The 23,056-nt window shown below is 46.1% G+C and overlaps 1 protein-coding gene and 1 long non-coding RNA gene across 10 annotated transcripts in view; one reads left to right on the forward strand and one right to left on the reverse strand.

Annotated features, from left to right (window-relative positions):
* Positions 1-23,056, forward strand: part of LOC142665761 (uncharacterized) — a 320,337-nt gene that overhangs the window by 287,432 nt on the left and 9,849 nt on the right. The gene's annotated exons all lie outside the window — the stretch shown is intronic.
* Positions 10,052-23,056, reverse strand: part of NFATC2 (nuclear factor of activated T cells 2) — a 99,410-nt gene continuing 86,405 nt past the window's right edge. For 4 of the 6 annotated variants that reach the window (XM_075845509.1, XM_075845506.1, XM_075845510.1 and 1 more), the window contains one exon: positions 10,052-13,912. In XM_075845509.1, the coding sequence (XP_075701624.1) occupies positions 13,857-13,912 (56 nt within the window). In that variant the 3' untranslated portion in view covers positions 10,052-13,856. Of the gene's footprint in view, positions 13,913-20,617; positions 20,706-23,056 lie in introns of all 6 variants that reach the window. The other 2 variants (XR_012851559.1, XM_075845507.1) reach the window with 2 other exon arrangements.

Consider the following 23,056-nt stretch of genomic DNA (forward strand, 5'->3'; position numbering starts at 1 on the left):
GAAATTAATGTTTCCATCCACTGACCGTTATTGGAGATCTTGAAAATGGTGAGGAATTGAAATACGACTAGAAACCTGGAGTTTTTTTTTTATCATACACTGATGAAGTTTTACTTACAGAGAACCAGGACCCCTGTATCTTTAGATGAAGTGTCACTGTGTGCTCAGTAATGAATGGTGGTGGGTGCTGGGGGGGGGGGCAGTTTATGTATAAATGAGTGTTTCCTTGTAGCAGCTATGAGATTCGGGGAGTGTAGGTCGGATAATGTGACAGATTCCCCGGTTGCTATGGACAACAGCACATCTTTGTAATGTGTCAGATCTGCACAATTCGTGCCTTTGTGTATTCTGGTCAGTGCAGCACAATGGTCGTTATTCTTCACAGAGCAGAAGAGTCGTTTACTGTACGCAGCCAATCCACATACGTCACGGCCCAAACATGTATGCGATGAGCTGCGGCCGCACATTTCATTCATGACCGGAATAGAGAGAATACAGAATCCCCCGCTCTGTGTATTTAGGGTGAGGTTTGGCTCCAGGTGGGGTGTACTTATTTTACCGATTAGTGGAGATCTGTACATAGAACATGACAGCCATGGGCCAGTAGGTTGTGAACGACTGCAGTCCTTATTGATCTGATGTACAGGCCTGCGACTCCATGCGGTCTCCATATTGTTCCAGGTCTCCATATTGTTCCAGGTCTCCATATTGTTCCAGGTCTCCATATTGTTCCAGGTCTCCACATTGTTCTAGGTCTCCATATTTTTCCAGGTCTCCACATTGTTCTAGGTCTCCACATTGTTCCAGGTCTCCACATTGTTCCAGGGCTCCACATTGTTCCAGGGCTCCACATTGTTCCAGGGCTCCACATTGTTCCAGGGCTCCACATTGTTCCAGGGCTCCACATTGTTCCAGGGCTCCACATTGTTCCAGGGCTCCACATTGTTCCAGGTCTCCACATTGTTCCAGGTCTCCACATTGTTCCAGGTCTCCACATTGTTCCAGGTCTCCACATTGTTCCAGGTCTCCACATTGTTCCAGGTCTCCACATTGTTCCAGGTCTCCACATTGTTCCAGGTCTCCACATTGTTCCAGGTCTCCACATTGTTCCAGGTCTCCACATTGTTCCAGGTCTCCACATTGTTCCAGGTCTCCACATTGTTCCAGGTCTCCACATTGTTCCAGGTCTCCACATTGTTCCAGGTCTCCACATTGTTCCAGGTCTCCACATAGTTCTAGGTCACTTTCCTGATTTGTCTTCTGTGCTTTAGAACAAGGCGGGCGCTCAGAGCAGCAATTATTGTGTATGGTTTTGTGTTTTCATGTCCTCCCACAATTCCATGCTTTGCAGTGTTCCGCTGCATATTTCTGTTCATCCTGAGCTTCCTGGTTGATGATCAGTCCCAGAAGATGCTTCATACTTACACAGGCAGAGCAGTAGGAGAGGGATAGGGGGGCAGAGTATACTTACATTGCAGATTTAGTTTGAAAGATGAATGACAACCCCCATGGGCATCGTGATGGCGGCCACTATAGCGGTTATCAGACTGGAGTTTGGGGGGGTCTTTATGTGGTCATTGACCCCTGTGTGTCATCTCAGTCGTAGGGATTGTATTCCATTACAAGGAAACCTGTAATCTGCGTCTTCTCTAGATGGGAATATTCTGTTTGGATCAATATAGGAAAATAATCCATGTATTTCCTTCTCGTCATCCCCCCAGCTGGACGCTGAAATGAAATACAATGTATCAGGAGCGGGTAATATATTGTGACACGCTGGGTCGGCTCTGCATTATTCATGCCTCATACTATTTCATTATGACGCCCTCTAGAGGTTCGGCTCTGGGTGATTAGATCCTGTATTATGACAGGTCCAGGGCTGAGGTTTCTTCCTCGTGTCCACGTCGATTTTCCTCTGTGTTTGTCATGTCTGACATGTTGATATTGTGTAATTCTAGATTTGAATTGGTGAAATCCTTCAGCGTAATGTGAAGTGTGTGGGATGACTGGAGTCCTCCATGCTGATCCCACCATCTATACAATCCTCTTATTACCCAGGGGCCCCTGTACATGAACGGCTTGTGTCCCCCGAAGTTGTTCTGCCAAGATTGTAGATTTCCTCCTTCATGGCTGCCTATCAGAACCCTCTGGAGATTACCAATTCTCTTAGATGTGTCTGGTGCTGTGGCACTCCTAGTCTCTGATTGTTTGGTGTCCATGGTATCTTGTGGTATGGTGCCCCTAGTCCCTGGTGTCCGCTGGCCGGGCCTCCCTGAATTTCATCATAATTTGCAGTGCAGACTACATTGCTCGTAAGTGTTGTCATAGGCCTCATGTCTTGGAGGGGGGGAGCATCTTTCTTCTTGCGTCTTTTTTTCCTGTGTGCCGCTTCCCTCCTGTAAGATCTATCCGGGGTCCATAATAAGTCTGACGTTTGTCTTAATGTTGCCAATTGAAATCTATAGATATTAAGGGGCCCCTAATGCATCAAAATGAGTGTGAGCCCAATCATATGCAGGGTCCCAATAGTTCTATGACCAGTGACGGGGTGATGGGGCCGTGTAATCCTCAGGACATTAGTCCGTAATCTGTAGGACGTGATTTCCGGTGACGCGGTACATGAGGGGCGTCCTCTGCTCCATCACTGATTTCATTCATAAAATGTCTCTTCGCTGTCACCTTTGGGCAGTAAACAAGTTGTTGCCATGGTTACGGGAGGCATGACCGCTGCGTCCGGGGCTGGTGCTGTTTGCTCGGGGTGGGCTGCCTATCTTGGCCTGTGCACATCGAAAAGTTCCAGCGGTTTCCTTGACATTTTTGTCCACTGAGTGTCTCCAGCTGGAACGCACCCCGGCCGGGCGAGCTCTGACTCACCCGCGCTGCTGTCACAATCAATCTGTGTCTATAAACACAAACACATGCAGCCTGTTTGCTTGCAGCGAGCTCGGTGCGCGGCGTCTCTGAGCAACCAATAAATATGTTTGCCGGGGACGACTGTGATGAAAATAAAGCTGAATTTGCGTAAATAGGAGCCGGCTATTTATAACCGGCAGCGCTGAACAGAAGCTCATTGGTGGCCTAATGAATAAGTACAAGACATCTGTGAACCTGCAGCAGATGTGCCGGGTCACGGAGGGTGAGGGTCTGGATCCGGTGTCCTTCACCGCGATTACTGGGCGCATTGTGCGCTGCTTTTCACCGGTGGTGGGTAACCCTACCTGAAAATCTCATCGCTTGAATACATTATGGAAGGAGCGGCGTCCCCAGCAGTACAGAGTATTTCAGGAGGAGTGTGCTGATGTTTTGGTAGATCAGGCTGAGAGTTACATTATAGTAGGAGCAGGGCACATTATCACAGGCCATTTGACCCCTGACACTTATAGAGGAGGTTATTATTTTATCATGTTTCCATCTGTGTAATTTATTTAGTATTTTGATTGGACGGAGGGGCTGGGGCATATGGACCTCTCTACCAAATGAAACACAATTTGGTGCAGACTTTCGGCCGTAATTCCCTGCGGGTCCTGGGTCGGATAGGCTGCAGACATTTCCGCTGTGTATCCAACCCGTGTCAACATAATTTGGTGCAAATATTTGGCCGGAAAGGCCACTGCGGAAAACACTGGTGAAAGAAAAAGTCCATACTCTCCCCCCGTGACATCGTCATAGCGACGCGTTCCTGGTCTTCTTGCAGCTGGCCTCCTGGAATGACGCTGCGGCCCATGTGGCCCAAGTAGCAGTCACGCCGGTCATCGCCGGAGGTCATCGCCGGAGGTCAACAGCTCAGAGAACAGTCCGGGTAACAAGGAGCCGCGTCATGGCCCCGGGAGCGGCGGATGGACATTGTCTCTATTTGAAACAGGAATTTGGTCCTTTCTTTCTGTACTTGTGATCTTTTGATACAGATTTGCAACTTTTCCACAACAAAAATCGCAACATTTGCAATTGTTGTGGATTTGCACTTCACTATTAAACCTAATGGGGAAAATTTGCAACAAAAATGCATGGACTGCAGCTGGATTTCTGGACGTTTTCTCTGCAGATTATCTTTTCAGTGTGTGGATGAGATTTGTTAAAATCTCATCCACTTTGCCACTATTTTAATACGCTGCAGATTTTCCTTCCGCAGGGAAAATCTCTAGTGAATCTACTACGTGTGAACAAGGCCTTATGATGATCAGAAAATCCATCTACGCTGTATCAATGTTTCTTGTGTGATTCTATCTACTGAGCCTCTGTATCTAATCTTGTGTGATACTGTCTGCTGAGCTGTGTATCTAATCTTATGTGTGATACTGTCTGCTGAGCTGTGTATCTTAGCCTATCATGTGTGACAGTCTGCTGAGCTGTGTATCTAATCCTATGTATCTAATCTTATGTGTGATACTGTCTGCTGAGCTGCTGTATCTAATCCTATCATGTATCATACTGTCTGCTGAGCTGTGTATCTAATCCTATCATGTGTGATACTGTCTGCTGAGCAGTGTATCTAATCCTATCATGTGTGATACTGTCTGCTGAGCTGTGTATCTAATCCTATCATGTATCATACTGTCTGCTGAGCTGTGTATCTAATCCTATCATGTGTGATACTGTCTGCTGAGCAGTGTATCTAATCCTATCATGTGTGATACTGTCTGCTGAGCTGTGTATCTAATCCTATTGTGTGATACTGTCTGCTGAGCGGTGTATCTGATCCTATCATGTGTGATACTGTCTGCTGAGCTGTGTATCTAATCCTATCATGTGTGATACTGTCTGCTGAGCTGTGTATCTAATCCTATCATGTGTGATACGGTCTGCTGAGCGGTGTATCTAATCCTATCATGTGTGATACTGTCTGCTGAGCTGTGTATCTAATTCTATCATGTGTGATACTGTCTGCTGAGCAGTGTATCTAATCCTATCATGTGTGGTACGGTTACTTTTACTCTACAATACAATTGGCTCCTCTGCCTTCCTGCTGCACTTCTCGCCTGTTTCTCCTATTTTTCTCTAGGGGGCAGCACTGCTCTTTCACTATATGATCAGGATATTTTCTCACCTTCACATGGATCTTCTTGATTTTCTGTTCCACTGATAATTTGTAGAAGGTTCTAAATCTGTGTGAATATTATGTGACCTGTAAAGCCAAATATATGAAGGCCCCATGCACGCGACCGTATTTTTCATCAGTAATTATGGACCCATTCATTTCTATTGGCCACTTACCCCTTCCAGTGTTTTTACTGACTGGTATCCATGCTGAAAAAAATCATAGAACCCGTCCTATTCTTGTCAGTAATTACGGCACAGACTCTCCCATGGAAGCCTATGGGTGCTCCCGTAAATACGGACGCTATGGATGTGCATAGGCAACATGTTGGTGACCTCATTTGCAGCCTACTTTTTTTTTCTTTTTCTTTATGCATCCGTATATATACGAATTAATGCGTTACGGACCGTATTTGTGGATAATGTTTTGTATATACGGGTAAAATACGGATGACTGCGGATCCGTATTTACGGATAGATGAAAATACGGTCGTGTGCATGGGGCCTTACTGGTGGGTGGAAATGATCTATCAATAACACCTAAAAAAGCCTTTTTCCCAGATGACCTAATAGTATACAGATAAAGTAATAAAACCTAGTAGCCATCACATACCTTCATTTTAAAATAACTTGAAAGCCTCCCGACATGGGGCTAATTCATTTTCCCTAATACCTCTGAAGAAGCCGTATATACGGCAAAACATGTCGGGGCTTTCAAGTTTGGCCACTTGCTCACTGCAGCCGGTAGTTCAGACAGCACATAATGTGTTAATCCCATATATATTGTAGGGGTATGTTCACATGCAGAGTCAAAAGCGTCTCAAAATATGGAGCTGTTTTCAAGAGAATACAGCTCCTGATTTTCACACGTTTTTGTGTCACTCGCGATTTTCGCTGCATTTTTTACGTCCGTTTTTGGAGCTTTTTTCAATAGTCTATGGAAAACGGCTCCAAAAACGTCCCAAGAAGTGTCCTGCACTTCTTTTTCGTGGCCGTTTTTTTACGCATAAAAAAAACGCAGCGAAAAACGCTCCGGAACAGAACGCCGTTTTCCCATTGAAATCAATGGGCAGATGTTTGGAGGCGTTCTGCTTCCGATTTTTCGGACGTTTTTCGGGCGTTTACGGCTCCCGAAAAACGGCAGAAAATAGGCCGTGTGAACGTACCCTAGCAGAGGAAAGTAATATCACCTGCAGTGACCCTTTACCCATCCGACTACATTGGCTCTTAGGCTGTGTTCACACAGAGTTTTTTGCAGGCGGAAATTCTGCCTCAAAATTCAGTTTTGAAGTTTGAGGCAGATTTTCCTCTCCTTGCACGCCGATTTTCTCTGCGTTTTTTCGACCGCGGCCATTGAGCGCCGTGGGCATAAAACTCAGCGAAATACGCTTCTCTGGTCATGAGCCTTAAACGCCCGAAGATAGGGCATGTGCCTTCTTTCTCCCGCGAGACGGTTTTACCCCTCACGGGAAAAAGACGCCTCCGCCTCTCATTGAAATCAATGGAAGGCATTTTCGGCCGGTTTTTGACGAGTCTTGCGGCGCGGTTTCCGCGTCAAAAAACTCTTTTGTTTTTTTTAGATTAAACATCCAATAAGTTCTGTTTTATTAGTTTATAAATAATCAGGTCACCTGGGAAAGGGCTTTTTTAGCCTCTTCTATATATATATCTGTGACCATCATTCCGCAGGTACCACAATGTAGGTCTTCAGATACTTGTCCTGTCGCTGCACACGGCCTGGTCGGTGAACTTGCATTTTACTGCTCAGGACGCTGAATCTATAGGTGCCAGGACTTTACTTGTGAGTGTATAGAACAGCACTAGGTTCAGCTACACCTGCACAGCAACCAATCACAATCCAGATGTCACTTTTATTTTTAGAGCAAGTTATTAAATTCAGGCTGTGATCTAATTGGTCGCTACGGGCAACTGCTCCACTTCGTCTGCACTCGTTTTCATAAACGGCCAATGAGGCTTCTGGGCCTAAATAACATTGTGACTGTAAAGATCAGAGACCACTGGGATATAATATATAGATTGTCAGATAAAAAAAAACAGGCCAATGACTGATGAACTGTGAATTATGTTGTGTGGCCTGCAGGTGGCGCTCTGGGCAGTGCATTGTAATAAGACCAGACCGTTCCACCTTGCAGATTCTGCATATTGTCCGCTATACAGCCGGGACCAGGATTTGGGTTCTGGTTTTTATATGTTGAGGCTTTTTAGTTTCAGCTTCATGTGGGAACATCTCATAACGCACATGGGACAATTTTAGGGCTTAGATGCATTTATAATCTTTTATTCGGCTCCTATCAATACGACGATGAAAACACTCAGAAGCAGAATATGTAGCTTGTGAAGGGCTCGCGGGTTCTCGGTCTCCATAAACACAATTGATATATATGAAAATTCTTAACCCAGGGCGTCCGGCTCCGTAATTATGGAAAGTATAATGAATGCTACACGGAGAGCAGGTGCGAAGGGAATGTCGACCTTGTCTGTGTTCAGCTCTCCCGTGCGTCTGAGAAAAGTAAAGCAAATTCTACCATTGTGCATATACAGCTTCTCTGCAGACCTGTGTGTGCCCATGGTAACAGACGTCAGAATATCCCTGTGTAGTCGGATCCTGCAGTCCGTTATTCCAGGTCTCCGCTCTGGGAGTTTAACTGTTTGTTACATTTTGTGAATTGATAATTTGGATGGAAAAAGTGTCAAGGACGGTGTAAAGTTGTGGTGCCCAGACCTGCCTGCGGTGCTCGGAGTCTCTTCACATTGTAGCGTCTGCTTTATTCTGCGCCTGGTGCTGGTTCTGTGTGTCATGATGTTGGGAGTCCCGGAGTCGTGCTGCAGTCTTCAGTCTGTTTATTTGGCTGCTACGTTATAATGGTTCCTGATTTACACCAAACATCTCTGGGACAAACGTGAACTGCTGGAGCCGCGCAGGTGTGGGAAACCACTGTGTATCCTCTGCAGCCGCGGACCGTTACCTGGGGCCCTCCAGCTGTCGTGGAGCTACAACTCTCAGCATATCCTGACATCTTGCATCTTATTTATTACTATTACAGGATAAAACTAGACCACACAGGCAGGAACTGCGCCAAATGAATGCCAGTGACGCACGCTGTACGATACATTTGGCGCATCTTGCTGGACATGTCAGACAAAAAATGTTTTCCCTTATGCCACCTCATCTACTGAACTTTACATCAATATGTTGGCCAAAAAATGGCACAAAACTGTTGGGGCAAAGGGTCTAAAACATTTGGCACACGGCATGTACCACTTTTTTGGTCAAATTCTGATGCATTTTGCTAATTAAATTTCCCCAATACTTGTTTTTTTAATTCTCGCAGACCAGAGGCTCTCCAGTTGTTGCAGAACTACAACCCCCAGAATGCCAGGTATTGTAGTTCCACAACAGCTGGAGAGCCTCGGGTCTGCACGAATGTTCTCTATGGAGTAAAAAATCAGGAATATTTGTTGTAAATGCTACACCGTGGCGCAGACCATTATAAAAGTGATGATCATGAGGTCAATCCTATAATGTACAGTGGTCCGTGAGGTCGCGCTCAGCCCTGCACGCTGCGCCTATAACCAAAGCTTCACAGCCAGACATTCAGTGGGTGGACAGGGAGGAGACGGAGGATTCCAGCCTTTGTCCATTGATTTTGCTGCCAATATTGTGGTCACTGATCCCTCAGAAACACATTCATCCATCAATAACTTCCTCCTTGAAAGGTTTAGACATGAGCGGTGGTCGGAGACCTCAGTATTGACACCTCCCCCGCTTCCTGCGTTACTGTCAGATGTGAGGAAGAGTCAGGGAAGTATAAAACTCCACCAGAGAGACGTGTAATACACCGGTGCTGAAAGATGGTGGATGAGGCCGCAGCGAGTGACAGACCGTATTACCTACAGGTTGCAGCAACACATCGCAAATCCCGGCACCTGCTGCAGAAACCGCCACAATCAGATGAACGGAGCGGATTGTAAGTGGCAGAAATTTCTGAAACAACATCTGCCGCATGTGGATCCACCCCGATACTGGGCAGGGTTGTCTATAAGGCTGTGTTCACACGCTTAGCAAAAAAGTCTGACAATACAAAGCTGTTTCAAGGCGTTTTTTTACGCGGCCGTTAAAAAAACAAAACAAAAAAAAAAACACTCCGTCGGAACAGAACGCTGTTTTTTCCATTGCAATCAATGGGCAGATGTTTGGAGGCTTCTGATATTTCGGCCATTTGCAGGCCCAAAAAACTGCCGAAAATAAGCCGTGTGAACATCCCCTAATAATAGGCCGAGTCCATGCTGTACCGGATAGTTTATTATTTATAGGGAGATTTACTAAACAAATTGCCTCAAATTAATGGGGTTCAGGGCGTGCACCAAACGTATTATGTGTCTCCATCATTTTTACGCTGATATCAACAGTTAGAAAGTGTAGAAATAAAAGTTGTGCACAAGTCGTGTCAAACCATATGCCCAGTAATACCGGCTACCTGATCCTAGGAAGAAACCCATGGTCAGAGCCCACAATGCCACTCAAATCATTGATCGGCATCACATGGCAGAAGTCACCCTTCTAAGATGCCCAGAGCACGGGGGACCACCATAGCCACTCAGGACCCTACCCAAATATTCTGCAGCATGTCGCAGCTCTTGCCGCCTGTGCCCTGTTCTCTGTTATTCTCTCCCTGAGGTTGGATCCCACATTGTATTCCATGGCGCACATTCATGCTACTGGTGCTGCGGAGGGGATCCTTTGGGGGCTACTGCCCCTGGCTCTGGTAACAGTGGTACAAGTGTGGGGAGGGGGGGATAGAAATAGGTGGGAGCAACATGTGTGGAGGGGATGGTGAGGCCTTGTCTACCCTCAGGTTATTTCTTCATTGCTTGGCTTGTATTACTGGAATAGCTCCTTCTACATTAGGGAAGTGCTAGTCATGCAAGTCAGTGTTTCTGCGCTACCCTCCCCCGATGAATAATCACACAGAGACAGGTTAAGTTATACAGAATATAAAATGTATTTATGTAAAAAACATGCGGTGTTAACATCTGAGAACATTTCCAAGCCTTATTGCGCGGCAGGGGAGCTGCGTACATATAATGAGACATTGTACATGAGTGATGAGCACAATAAGTTGTATTTATGAAAGTGCAAATAGCGTCTGTCGCCCCCCGGGACGCTGGAACGATCGGGGCTCTTTGGTCTAGTACATGATCAGGTAATAGGACGACTCCATAACACTGGGGAGACATTTATAGGAGGAGGACTACAAGTCACAGGATCTCTGCCTTCATCCTCCTCTACATACAACTATTTACAATGTGGGGTGAGCAGAGCGGCCACTCCTGATGTGAGTCTTTAGAGAATTCTTGTTAAAGGGGTGGGGAGGTTTTTCATACTGATGACCTTTCCACAGGATCGGTCATTAGTATATGATCAGTAGGGGTCCGAAACACAGACCCCGCACCGATCAGCTGTTTCGGCTGCCTCCAGGTGCCAGAAGTTATGCAGCGGTCGGCAGACGGCTCCGACCACTGTGTAGCGGCCGTGCTACAGTATTCATGTGAATAGGAGCAGAGCTGCAGTAATCCAGCACGGCCGCTACACAGTGTCCATAGGGAACCATTGTAAAAAAAAAAAACATACTGCGCAGTATGCTTTTTTTTTTTTGGGCGATATCCAAACGTAAACCACCCAGACGGAGGCCAAAATGACACACTTTTGGCCTCTGAATACGTTTAATGCATGTGCTGGGAGCGTTCCCAACGTATACTGTAGACGCAGTGTCCACAGAGCAACAGAATTTGGGGATAACACATGAACTTTACCCTGTCACTTGGCTGAGCTGCTCTAAAGAGCTTACAATCTAAAGATGATCAACATACAGATGGAGCAGAGTTTCTGCTATATACCACCCAGTAAAGAAAATGTGTAACATTCATTATATCTGGAACCTGGTTGCTCTGGGCAGGACCGCACTAATAGACCGGCCATAGACGTATATATATCTATAATCTACAGTCCGGGGGATGGTGACTTGTGTCGTTAGGAACGAGTGAGCAAAACCTACGGGGTATCTGATCCGTGTACGCGGCGGCTGACTTAGGCCGGACTCGCCGATAGTTCGTTCTATTTGTTGCTGAGATTACCCACATTATTTTTTTAACTTTTTTAAAGAAATTTGAAATCAGTCACCAGCATAATAAATGTGGGGCCGTTGGTCTAGGAAATGTTCCTCTTTTTATTACATACAGTGGATAGAACGGCTCATATTCTGGCTATACCAGGGTCCCTACACCCGGATTTTAATATTTGGGGCTGAGGCTGGACATCTTTGTGGGCAACACTGGTTGGGATTAGGATCATCCGGCACCTGCAGAGCTGAAAACCCACAACCCAGAGCTCCTTCCATTCCACAGCCACTCGTCTGATGCTCATGGAAAATACCTCAGAACCTGCGCCGCCGTCACAATGTGATTTGAGATTCTTTGGTACAATGACAGGAAGGCACGGTGGTAAAAACATTCACATTGTTGAGGAAAAACCGAATTTCCTCATGTGCAAATATGGCGGCGGTCCAGGCAGGGCGAGAACATCTCCCGCATTAGATAAATACATTAAGGCTTCACTGACCGCACAATGCAGATCCCACCAACCCCGGGCGGTCCAGAGTGCGGAGCAGCAACTGCAGCCTCAGTCACCATCCGGAAAGTGTGTGGATGAGCAGAGCTGTCAACGTGCTGGTCAGGGAGTAGGTTAGGATGTGGTGTAGGCTTGTGGAGTAAATACTTGGGACGGAATCACTTCGTTTCTCCCTGGTCTCTAAGTGCAGATGTAGCAGAGCCGAGGTAGTTGTTACAATGTATCGTAATTTGTGATCTGTATTTTTAGTTGCAGTTCTAACGAAAATCAACTGCCTGATCTGAGAAAACACTAACAATGTGACACATTCAGCTCTGCTACATCTGTATAAATATATTTTTCTGCCCCTAATCTGAAGAAATTGATAAACCATTAAAGGAGGCTAATTGGCAGAACTGGGAGAATATAACCGCAGGGCCGAGTGGTGATCTCGTGGTGCTGCCCATAGCTGGTAATTGTATTGTACTGTGTTTGTAAGACAGATCAGAAAGTAACGGCACCAACCACATTGTCTGCTCTCCCACAATATGTCACTTCCTGCAACCCTCAATGATCGTCTTCTCTTTGGATCACCCATTAATCAAGTGCTCTGTGGTATCTTGCGTCCCCCTCCCCCATCAATTCTGTGGAGGCAAATACTGACTGCGCTGTGTAGAACGATTGTCAAATTGCAGTTTTCAGCGCCTCTGGGGATTCATTCAGATGCAGCGTATTGGACCACACTGACACTTGTCTTATAGTCCTGATGAAACTTGTGATAAGCCGCTAGTAGGGGAGAACATGGTGGCGCGTATAACACCGGCTCGCAGGGTCTCTGCATGAACACCCATTCCAGCTTTCCTTCTGACCAGCTCCTAGTTGCCCTGAGTCACACTTAGGACACGTTCACACACGTCAGTGATGCAGCATAAAATTGCACCACAAAGCACAGCCTGAACGACAGGCAAATCTATAAGGGTTTTACTGCAATCATTGTCATATTTGGGGAAAACAACTGCAAACATGCGAGTATACGCCGCGTCGCGCTCTGACGCCGCCCCGTGTCAAGAGCTTTATATAAAACTCTGTTATTTACCACGGTAACCAGACGTGACACTGGAACTAAGGCTCCGTTCACATCACGTCTCTCATCTACATTCGGCGTATGATACTGGAAATATCGTTATGTCCTTAGGGGCCTATTTACCCAAAGGATGCCAAGAGTGTCAAGATGCCTATGGGTGACCTGTATGCCTATACAGTGGCATACGTTGGGTAACCCTCCTGCAAAGGGATTGAATGTGATGTGAACAGAGCCTTACTGGCTCATGCATGTTTTCCTACGTGATGGGCTCCGCTCCACTCATTTATGGTCCCTGGGACACCTCAGATAAACGACTTTTTTTTTAAAGCATTATATACCACAGAAATCTACAGATGCGGCTCATATATATATATATATATCTATAAAACAAGCAAATTAGTAAAATTCCTCATTCTAAACATTTGATTAGACAATAAATAACATTCTGCATTCAGTATTTACAGTTGCTGTCGGGAGGTCTCTAGGAGATCTCTTACATTTTACAGCAGGGATCGCTCAGCGCTGGATTAGGGGTGTACGGGAGGAGTAAGCGGGGGCTGTACATAGAAGTGGCAGGAACGGGGAGTCCTTCCATGATCCCTGCTTCAAATGGCACAAATCCTCCTATACAAAAGATATATATTTATTTTAAGATAAAATATAATAATCTTATTTTCTGCTTGCATTGTCTGGATTATGAGAAGAATTGTTCAGGGAATGAAGGCGACAGTAATAAGAAGGCGGTAATACCTATATAACAGCACAGTAGGGCATCCTGGAACTAGTAGTGCACTACAGCTGGAGAGCCACATCATCAGGATTCACTCCCGGACTCTCAATAAGCGGCGTTGCTCTCGTCAGATCTTACAAACCATCTCACGTCTCCCCATCGGTCCTGGGATACGCTTCTCATGACAGGACAATGAGTCTTACGGCTTTGATGTTTACAGAAGCGCGGCGGAGCTCGGTGCCAGGATATTGTTTGTGGTGCTGGAATCGGCAGCTTGCAGTGGACGGAGAGGAAACAGAAGGTGGGGTGGACGAGGCGGGAGGATCGCGGAGGTCAGGGAAGGAAGCGTTCAGTAAGAGAGGTCTGGCAGCTTCACTCTTCTATGTTTGATTTCTTGCAGGCAGAACAGAAAACTCCTTCCTGATAATTTCATTAACTGTAGACAAAAGACAATATAAATAAAATCATTCCAGACAAAGTAAATATTCACAGATCCACAGTCAGCGCGGAAACGGGGGGATCAAGTGAAAAATCAGTTTCCGTCCCTGTCACATCTTCACGTCCTGTACAATGACAAATTCCTTCAGACGTATCCGATCATACTCCCCCTTATCAACTAGTGAGATATAATAGCCCAAGGCTCTGTTCACATCTGCGTTGGGGTCCCGTTCTGACGTTCCGTAGTCGACTACGCTATTGCTTCCGGCAAAACGACGGATCTGGTGCACAAAAGAGACAAACGGAAACCACGGGCACCGGATCCGTCACCATTGAAATCAATGGCGATGGAAACGGAAACCTCAGACGGACCGTCAGAACGGGACCCCAATGCAGATGTGAACAGAGCCTTATTCTGTTTTTGTCGTACTGTAGCAAACACAAAAGCCAAGACCGAACACACAGAAAACCGAAATGTTCTACACGTGGATTTTGTCTGCAGTGGAAGTTTTGGCAGTCGTTCCCGCCCTCATTGTAATTGCTACCCAATGTCACAGATACAGGGGCTGTGTGGACGGCTCCGGGTAACTTTCATCTAGAAGTCCATAGGTGTGACTGATAGACTGAGTGGGTGATGCGTGTGATGTACATATACTGTAGGTGACATGGCCGGCAGCGTATAGACATGTTCATTTCACCATAAATGACGCAGCTGCAATCTCTGGTCACCCATAAAGACCATTGTGGATTTTTTTGCGATCTGAAATCTTGAACAAATGACATTGTCTGAGGTCTAATATTAGCAGAGATAAAACCGAATGTAACTCTGACATTTACCATTGGTCTGTAAATATGAAGTCATTGAAAAGGATAAATCCGACAATTGGCTCTGTGACCTGAGCTTCTATTTACAGGCGCACGATGACTGATCCTTTCCTTGGCCCCATATACGTTCTCCTGGCAGTATAGGACCAGATGGAAGATGCGGAGCAGCTTCTGAGGGATCAATAATCACATCACAATAGTTGTTCACCCTGACAGAGTGAAGCATTCTGGGAAACAATGCTGCTTTTATGTGTTTGTCCAATGATGTGGAATTAATTTCCTGACGCTTCCACCCACAAGAGCCGGCAGTAAAGGTCTTAGAAGGTATTTAGGCCACTTTCAACTAGGAGCTGTAAAAATCTATATTAAAGTCCAGGCTGCCCATGAATGGGCCTCTGTTTGCGGAAGGTCTGGTTTCTGTGCCAGCAGCAGGTGCTGCCAAACTCCTTTTTTTTGGTCATTGAATGGTGGTACCCAGGAGTACCCGAGGGCTACACAAATGGAGATGTTGGTACAAGTGCGCGCTGGGTGGTGCTATTGTGGGTAGGGCAGGGCTGGAGGTGCGGGATACATTGTACAGAGCTCTCATTACAGTTTTATAGCTCGAGTTCACAAACCGTGAGGGCTACAAAATAACCAAGAGCAGTTAAATCCACAGGTCGCTCCAACAGCGGAGGCTGACAGAATTGTGGCTGCAGGAAAAGGACCATTGTTGAGGAATGGAAATGAGAAAGTGACCAGCAGTCCCTATACAGAAGGGAGGGCGGCTAAGGCCCTGTTCACATCCGCGTTGCCCTTCTGTTGAGTGTGGACATGGGGGCTGCATTGTCAGACTGTGAAATACTTCTACATGTATCTCTAAGGCTATGTGCACACGACCTATTTTCAGATGTAATTGAGGCGTTTTACGCCTGAAAAGACGGCTCCATTACGTCGGCAAACATCTGCCCGGTGCTTGCAATGGGTCTTACGATGTTCTGTTCAGACGAGGTGTCATTTTACGCGTTGCTGTCAAAAGACGGCACGTAAAATTATGCCTGCGTCAAAAGTGCAGGACACTTCTTGGGACGTTTTTAGAGCCATTTTTCATTGACTCCAATGAAGAACAGCTCCAATAACGTCCGTAAAAGACGCCACAAAAAACGCCAGTACATGCAAAAACGTCTGAAATTCAGGAACTGTTTTTGCCTGAACAGCTCCGTAATTTCAGACGAATTTTGCGTTTGAACATACCCTTAGGCTGTGTTCACATCACCGTTCCTTTCCACTGAGGGGTTCAGTCGGAGGTTTCCGTCGGGTGACAAATGGAAACCTTCAGCAACGTTTCCGTCACCATTGATATCCATGATGATGTAAATGGAAGCTTAGGTTTACGTTGAGGGGTTAACCCGACGGAAACCTCCGACTGAACCCCCTCAGTGGAAAGGAACGGTGATGTGAACCCGCCCTTACTTTACAGCAATTAAGGGGGGTTCTGATCACTAACACAATGGAAGAGATTTATCAAATCTAGTGCCAGACAAAACTGGGATAATTTCCCACAGCATCCAATCAGAAATCACCTTTCTGAAAACCTTTTGGAAAATAAAAGCAGCAGCCTGATTGGTTGCTATGGACAACTTCATTTCTCTTCTGCATTTGTTTTTATAAATCTCCTCCAACGTTTTTACAGGCCCTTAATCTTAAAATATAGTTTATAATCTCCTGCAAAGATGACAAGAAGTATCGACACATTCTATATGGAAGTATGACTTGTTGGTCAGAGCCATGTCGTCCATAAGACGGGGCTACCACAGTCACATGACACTGCTGCTTGTGGTCCCTGTGAGGGTCCCCGGTGTACGATGTACGTCGCCTGTCCTGTGTTTTCTTCTTCTGCTTTGTACATTACAAGATGCACATTTATCATAAAATTCAAACTTATTCCTCTCCCCCACGCCGCTCTCCCCAGTGCTGCACCTCCTTACATCTTCTCCCTCATCTCTGTCCACCACCCTACTCGCGCTCCACGATCTGCCAACGACCTTAGATTAAAATCCGAACCTCCCACTCCCGTCTCCAAGATTTCTCTCGTGCTGCCCCGTCCTCTGGAATGCGCTACCCCAGACAATCCGATTAATTCCCAATATCCACAGTTTTAAACGTGCCCTGAAATCACATCTATTTAGACCGGTCTATAACATTCCCTGATTTGACTCCTTTCCATGGCCCTTCTTTTAGATTAGTCATCAGAATAAGATTCCCTCACACTCCTTCTCTTCATGTCCGTCATACACGGATACTGGCTGGTGACCGGCTCATGCAGCTTTATGTACCACCGCATGTGTATAAAAATGGCCGGACCATTGTACAGAACAAACACTGTTACACTTTGTGTCTCCCTTATGTCCTCATAGATTGTAAGCTCTTGTGATCAGGGTCCTCACTCCCCAGGTTTGAATTGTAAATGAACTTTGTCACTATGTAATGTCTGATATTGTTTGTTTCATGTTGGCGCTATAAAGATTATTATTAATATTATTATTATCATACAGATTTTATTGTAACTTGCAACAAATGCCAAATTTGGAAAGTGACAAAAGTGGCCGTGGTCTCCAAGAAGATGTGTAAGTCAAATTTATTCGGTAAAAAAAAACAAAATGGCACAAATTTTGTTGCAAATCTACCCCGGATTTGTTTTTCTGCCTTTAAGACGGTGCAATATGCGGCACTTATTAAGAGACGTGCGCTTATTAATAAATTTGGCGCTGATTACGCCATTTCCTTGTGCATTGTGACAGGTTGGGGGACGCAGCTTGAAAGTATTGAGCCCTGTTCAGTAGTGTTAATATCGTACGTGCTATTCGAGTACAGCCTAAAATATAATGGGGAACAGACCGGAGCAGATGCTGGGACTTTAGTGCCCTTCAATAGCAGTATCGAGAATGCTTCGGTAACTTAATGTGAACGGCGTGAAAGACATAACTGGGTTCCATACAGAGATGACCCCACCGCTGCAGGCTCGATTAAGACCTTATTGGACGGAGCGATTATTGTACTTATTTTTGTATAATCATTTGAATGTAAGAAATATTCGCCAGGTGTAATAGTGTGCAATGATAGAACGGCGAATGGTAAATGGTTGGGTTTGAGTGGATCGGCCACATCTACCAGAGGAGCAAAAGATTATGGTTTGTCGCCTGCACATCCCCTCGTGTAATCCCAGATCTCCCGTTCATTAGCAGTTCAGAAGGAGCAACGATTGTAGTAACAACTGAACAAAGCAAAGATTGTCACGTGTAATACAATGTCCTCCGAACGCAAACGACTCGCTAACTCATCGCTCACCGCTTGTTCATGAAAGAATATCTACCCGTCCAACAGGACCCGGAGTCTGATTCAGAAACCAAGCAAAATGTGACCTCTAATACCCGAAGACAATAAATCCTTCCCTATTGGCTGCACTGAGCAGTGTCGTGGATCTGGGATAATGTGTGGCCTCATGTGCCCAACTACATCAAAAAAACAACAGAAAAACAACCGGCCTTGTTGATCGTGACAACCAATGTTTCATGTTCCCCGTGGATTGGTCACTTCTTCTCATACATGAGGCCCGTTGTGTCTCTTATGCATTACAGAATTAGCCTCAACCCTATGCGCCAAATATACTGGCCAATCGCCTTCATTCTAGACTGGCTCCCTGATAAAATCCACACTCCGCTTCCTATGAGTGTCTATTTTCATAGATGACCAGTGGAAAAAACAGAATGTAAAAGGTTACGTTATGTCAGTACGTACAGATGTGTCCTCCCTTAGGCCTCATGCACACGGCCCGTAAAATCCGAAAAGTAGGACATGCTCCATATTTCCTGGCACGGACACCTATCCGTAGCGCTACGGAAAGGTGTCGGCGGCCAATAAAACAGAGCGGGGCCGTATTGCGGTCCGCAATTACAGAGTTTTTTTCACGGTCGTGTATATGGGGCCTTATTCTAAATCTAACATAATCCGAGATGTTAAAGGGAGGTCACCAGATATTTACCTATCAAAGCAGCAGCTCCGTGATATCGTGCAGTCTCACCTGTATATAAACGCGGTTTCCATTTTTCAGATGTGGCGTCGTTGCAGCGATAACTTTATTCTTCATGTACAAATGAGCTTTTTGGAGCAACGAGGACGTCACCGCTGCTCTAAACCGCACTATCCCCAGTCCCTCTCTCCCGTCTATCCCCAGTCCCTCTCTCCCGTCTATCCCCAGTCCCTCTCTCCCGTCTATCCCCAGTCCCTCTCTCCCGTCTATCCCCAGTCCCTCTCTCCCGTCTATCCCCAGTCCCTCTCTCCCGTCTATCCCCAGTCCCTCTCTCCCGTCTATCACCAGTCCCTCTCTCCCGTCTATCACCAGTCCCTCTCTCCCGTCTATCCCCAGTCCCTCTCTCCCGTCTATCCCCAGTCCCTCTCTCCCGTCTATCCCCAGTCTCTCTCTCCCGTCTATCCCCAGTCCCTCTCTCCCGTCTATCGCCAGTCCCTCTCTCCCATCCTTCCCTGATTGACAGGCCCAGGCAGTGTAGAAGACGTGATCACGCCTGGCCCCGTATGCTCCTGAGTGCTCCTCTGCTTCTCAATCAGCGCATGCGCAAGCACAGCAGGGAAGCTTCATCGGCCAACTATGGGGCTGGAGCTAATGCTTATGTCACCAATGAAGGTGAATCAGCGCTGGCGGCTACTCCCTCTTCTCCTCTTCGATGCCGAGGTCCGTCTCTTACGGATGTAGTGTGACGTAATTGGTGCATGCATAGTAGAGCCGATTTGACCGATAAAGCTTCAGTGCTGTACATGCACATGCGCCGATTCAGAAGCTGAGACGAGCTCAGGAGAATACGGGGCCAGGCGTGATCGCGTCTTCTACACTGCCTGGCCCTGTCACTCAGAGAAGGATGGGCGGGAGGAACTGGGGATAGACGGTAGAGCGGTTTGTAGTAACGGTGACGTCGTCGTTGCTCTTAACTGCTCGTTTGCAAATAAAGTGAGCGCTGCAACGGAGCCACATCTGAAAAATGGAACCAGCGTTTATATTTGGATGAGACTACACGATATCACTCAGCTGCTGGTTTGATAGGCAAATTTCTGGTGACACTCCCTTTAAATAAATATGTAAAAAAAAACAATAAACATATACAGAGGCATCCATCGTCCATAAACTCCCATGTTAAGAACAAGGTATACATTTAACTACTTTTTTTTTGTTCGGTATGGCGCGAGATTGTATTGAATTGTTATCGTGACACATTGTATAAATGAACGTAATTCAAGGGTGGACACATCTGTATGATAGCTCGGGCATATCTACCCAACAAACCCACAACACGAGATTATAGAACATCAGCACATGATATCGGGTGGCCATATTGTGGGTTGACACATTTTAGCACAAACTATCAATTTGGTTGGATCTGATGACATCAAAAGCAGTGACAGTGTTGTCACCGGTCACTGATGAACAGACACCTGTACAATCCATGCATATCTGCAGCTTCTTACATGCGCAACTTACACATCCGAGAACAGCTGCAAAAAGATAAAGACTTGACAATTTTGAACGAGATCTGGAAATTCAACTTCTGACAAATACGGCAATGATGATGCAAATGACGACTGCAGGCGACTCTAAGGGGGCATTTCTGAACACGGACATCACAAGCGGACACCATTCTTCTAGTAATCTTATTCCTCCCTATGACAGTGTCTCAGCCGAGGCAGAAGTACAGAAACCTGACCCGATATTTCTGAGCAATCTCTCAGAGAAATTCACAGTGAAACAGAAAAAAAAGATCTGACTAAGTGAAAGGATCAGAAATGTGAGAAACTGCCAGGAAAAGGGAGTAAAATGAGGAGTTGTTACCTTTTTACTTTCAATTCTCGCCTCAGAGACCACTGACCTCGGCCTCATATTATGTTTTGTATCCAGCTAAGGTTTGTATCTATCAGTTCTGAAAAAGATTTGCAAAAACCAATTTTGAGTTTTGAGTAGATACAAAGAAAGGAGAAAAGAAAAAAAAATGCTGCAACTGCAACTCTTTGGGGTTTCTGAGGGCCAGAGAAAGCTTCTCCATGGTACCTGGGGTGGTTTGCAAGAGTCCAGTAATGGTGTTCCTGCCTCTGCGGATATAGAGGAACAGCGCTGTTACCAATAGTCATGATTAAAGGCTTGTGCTTATGATTTTTTTGGACTCTTCTGGAGGCCCCAGACAGCATGTGAAATGTCACAAAACCCATCAGAAACCGTCTATATTCTTCAGTAATTCTGAACACATTTTAGTTGTGCAGTAAATTACATGATCACAATCAAAATCATCATCATCATCATCATCATCATCATCATCATCATCATCATCACAGCTTATGGCAGAACCATGCAGACAACGTGAGAGGATTCCTCAACCCCACGCAGCAAAGAAATGATCTACAGGAGTCACAACGACTGCTCTACTAATAGTGACTGCGGCTTTCCAGCTTTTGTAAAACTCCAACTCCCAGCATGCCCTGACAACCACGTGCTGTCATTACATGCTAGGAGTTGTAGCTTCAATAAAACGGGACATTCCCAGCTCGAAGCTCCCAGTGCGAAAACTACACGGCTCAATGTTTAATGGGTTTTCTGTAAATGGTGTTTCAGCTGCTGACAGTTTTAAGTTTCTTGCTTACTGTCAGTGAATGGAAACATTAGCGTCGGTCAGGCTAGGTTTTCAGCCTCTAAATGTAATGTGCTGGTCACATAGGTTCCTCAGGAGCAGTCACTTTTAGGGTAAGTTCACACGTAGCGTAAATACTGCGGATTTTCCACAAAGGATTTTGCAACGAATCCACGGCAAAAAAACCTGAAAATAAATAAATCTTACCCAGAATTCTGTGTTTCTTCGTCCAGGCCAGCCTCCCGGCATGACCTTTCACCCCATGCGACTGCTGCAGCCACATGAGATGAAATGTCATTCTAGGAGGCCGGGCTGCATGTGGTTGTTTGTTTTCTACGTGCAGTTTTCCGCAGCGTACATTCTGGCCCAAAAATTGCACCACAATATGTGCGGTTTTTCGTCCGGAATTCCCTGGCACCCAGGGCGGAAACGTTGTGTACTTTGTGAACATGCCCTTAAAGTAGGGATAGCACACGGATTTCAGCCTGCAGATCCTTTACATGCCCCTACACCAAGCTTCAGAGATCATTCATTTCTGACTTCGTTACATCAGATCCGCATTTAATAGCAGACTGATGTTTAGGCCTTTATACAGAATCACAATTTAGTTGCCTGTTTATCAACTGCGCCATATAGTGAGTGGGTTGTAATACATAGGTGACGTGCATTATCCCAGGAGGAGCAGCAGCTTCCTTTGAAATATTTTCGGCTTTGTTCACATGGCCACTAACCGCTCATCCTCGATACCGTATGCCAACTAATCCATCTAGGTATCCGGAATCCATCAGTCTATTACATGGTCTGTATTCTATAAGGGGAGTGTGCATCTGTATACAGTATATAGGATACACCAGACCAGGTTCCTGCAGGGACAACACATCAGAATCCTTCTCCAACTGCGGTCATGTGGAGGGTGAGGGCTTCATCCTGGGACATTTATACCTCTCAGCAATGAGATGTGGAGGGTGAGGGCTTCATCCTGGGACGTTTATACCACTCAGCAATGAGATGTGGAGGGTGAGGGCTTCATCCTGGGACGTTTATACCACTCAGCAATGAGATGTGGAGGGTGAGGGCTTCATCCTGGGACGTTTATACCGCTCAGCAATGAGATGTGGAGGGTGAGGGCTTCATCCTGGGACGTTTATACCGCTCAGCAATGAGATGTGGAGGGTGAGGGCTTCATCCTGGGACGTTTATACCGCTCAGCAATGAGATGTGGAGGGTGAGGGCTTCATCCTGGGACGTTTATACCGCTCAGCAATAAGATGTGGAGGGTGAGGGCTTCTTCCTGGGCCATTTATACCTCTCAGCAATGAGATGTGGAGGGTGAGGGCTTCTTCCTGGGCCATTTATACCTCTCAGCAATGAGATGTGGAGGGTGAGGGCTTCTTCCTGGGCCATTTATACCTCTCAGCAATGAGATGTGGAGGGTGACGGCTTCTTCCTGGGTCATTTATACCTCTCATCAATGAGATGTGGAGGGTGAGGGCTTCATCCTGGGACATTTATACCTCTCAGCAATGAGATGTGGAGGGTGAGGGCTTCATCCTGGGACGTTTATACCGCTCAGCAATGAGATGTGGAGGGTGAGGGCTTCATCCTGGGACGTTTATACCGCTCAGCAATGAGATGTGGAGGGTGAGGGC

This window comes from Rhinoderma darwinii, chromosome 13 (assembly GCF_050947455.1).
Source record: "Rhinoderma darwinii isolate aRhiDar2 chromosome 13, aRhiDar2.hap1, whole genome shotgun sequence".
NCBI classification, from domain to species: domain Eukaryota; kingdom Metazoa; phylum Chordata; class Amphibia; order Anura; family Rhinodermatidae; genus Rhinoderma; species Rhinoderma darwinii.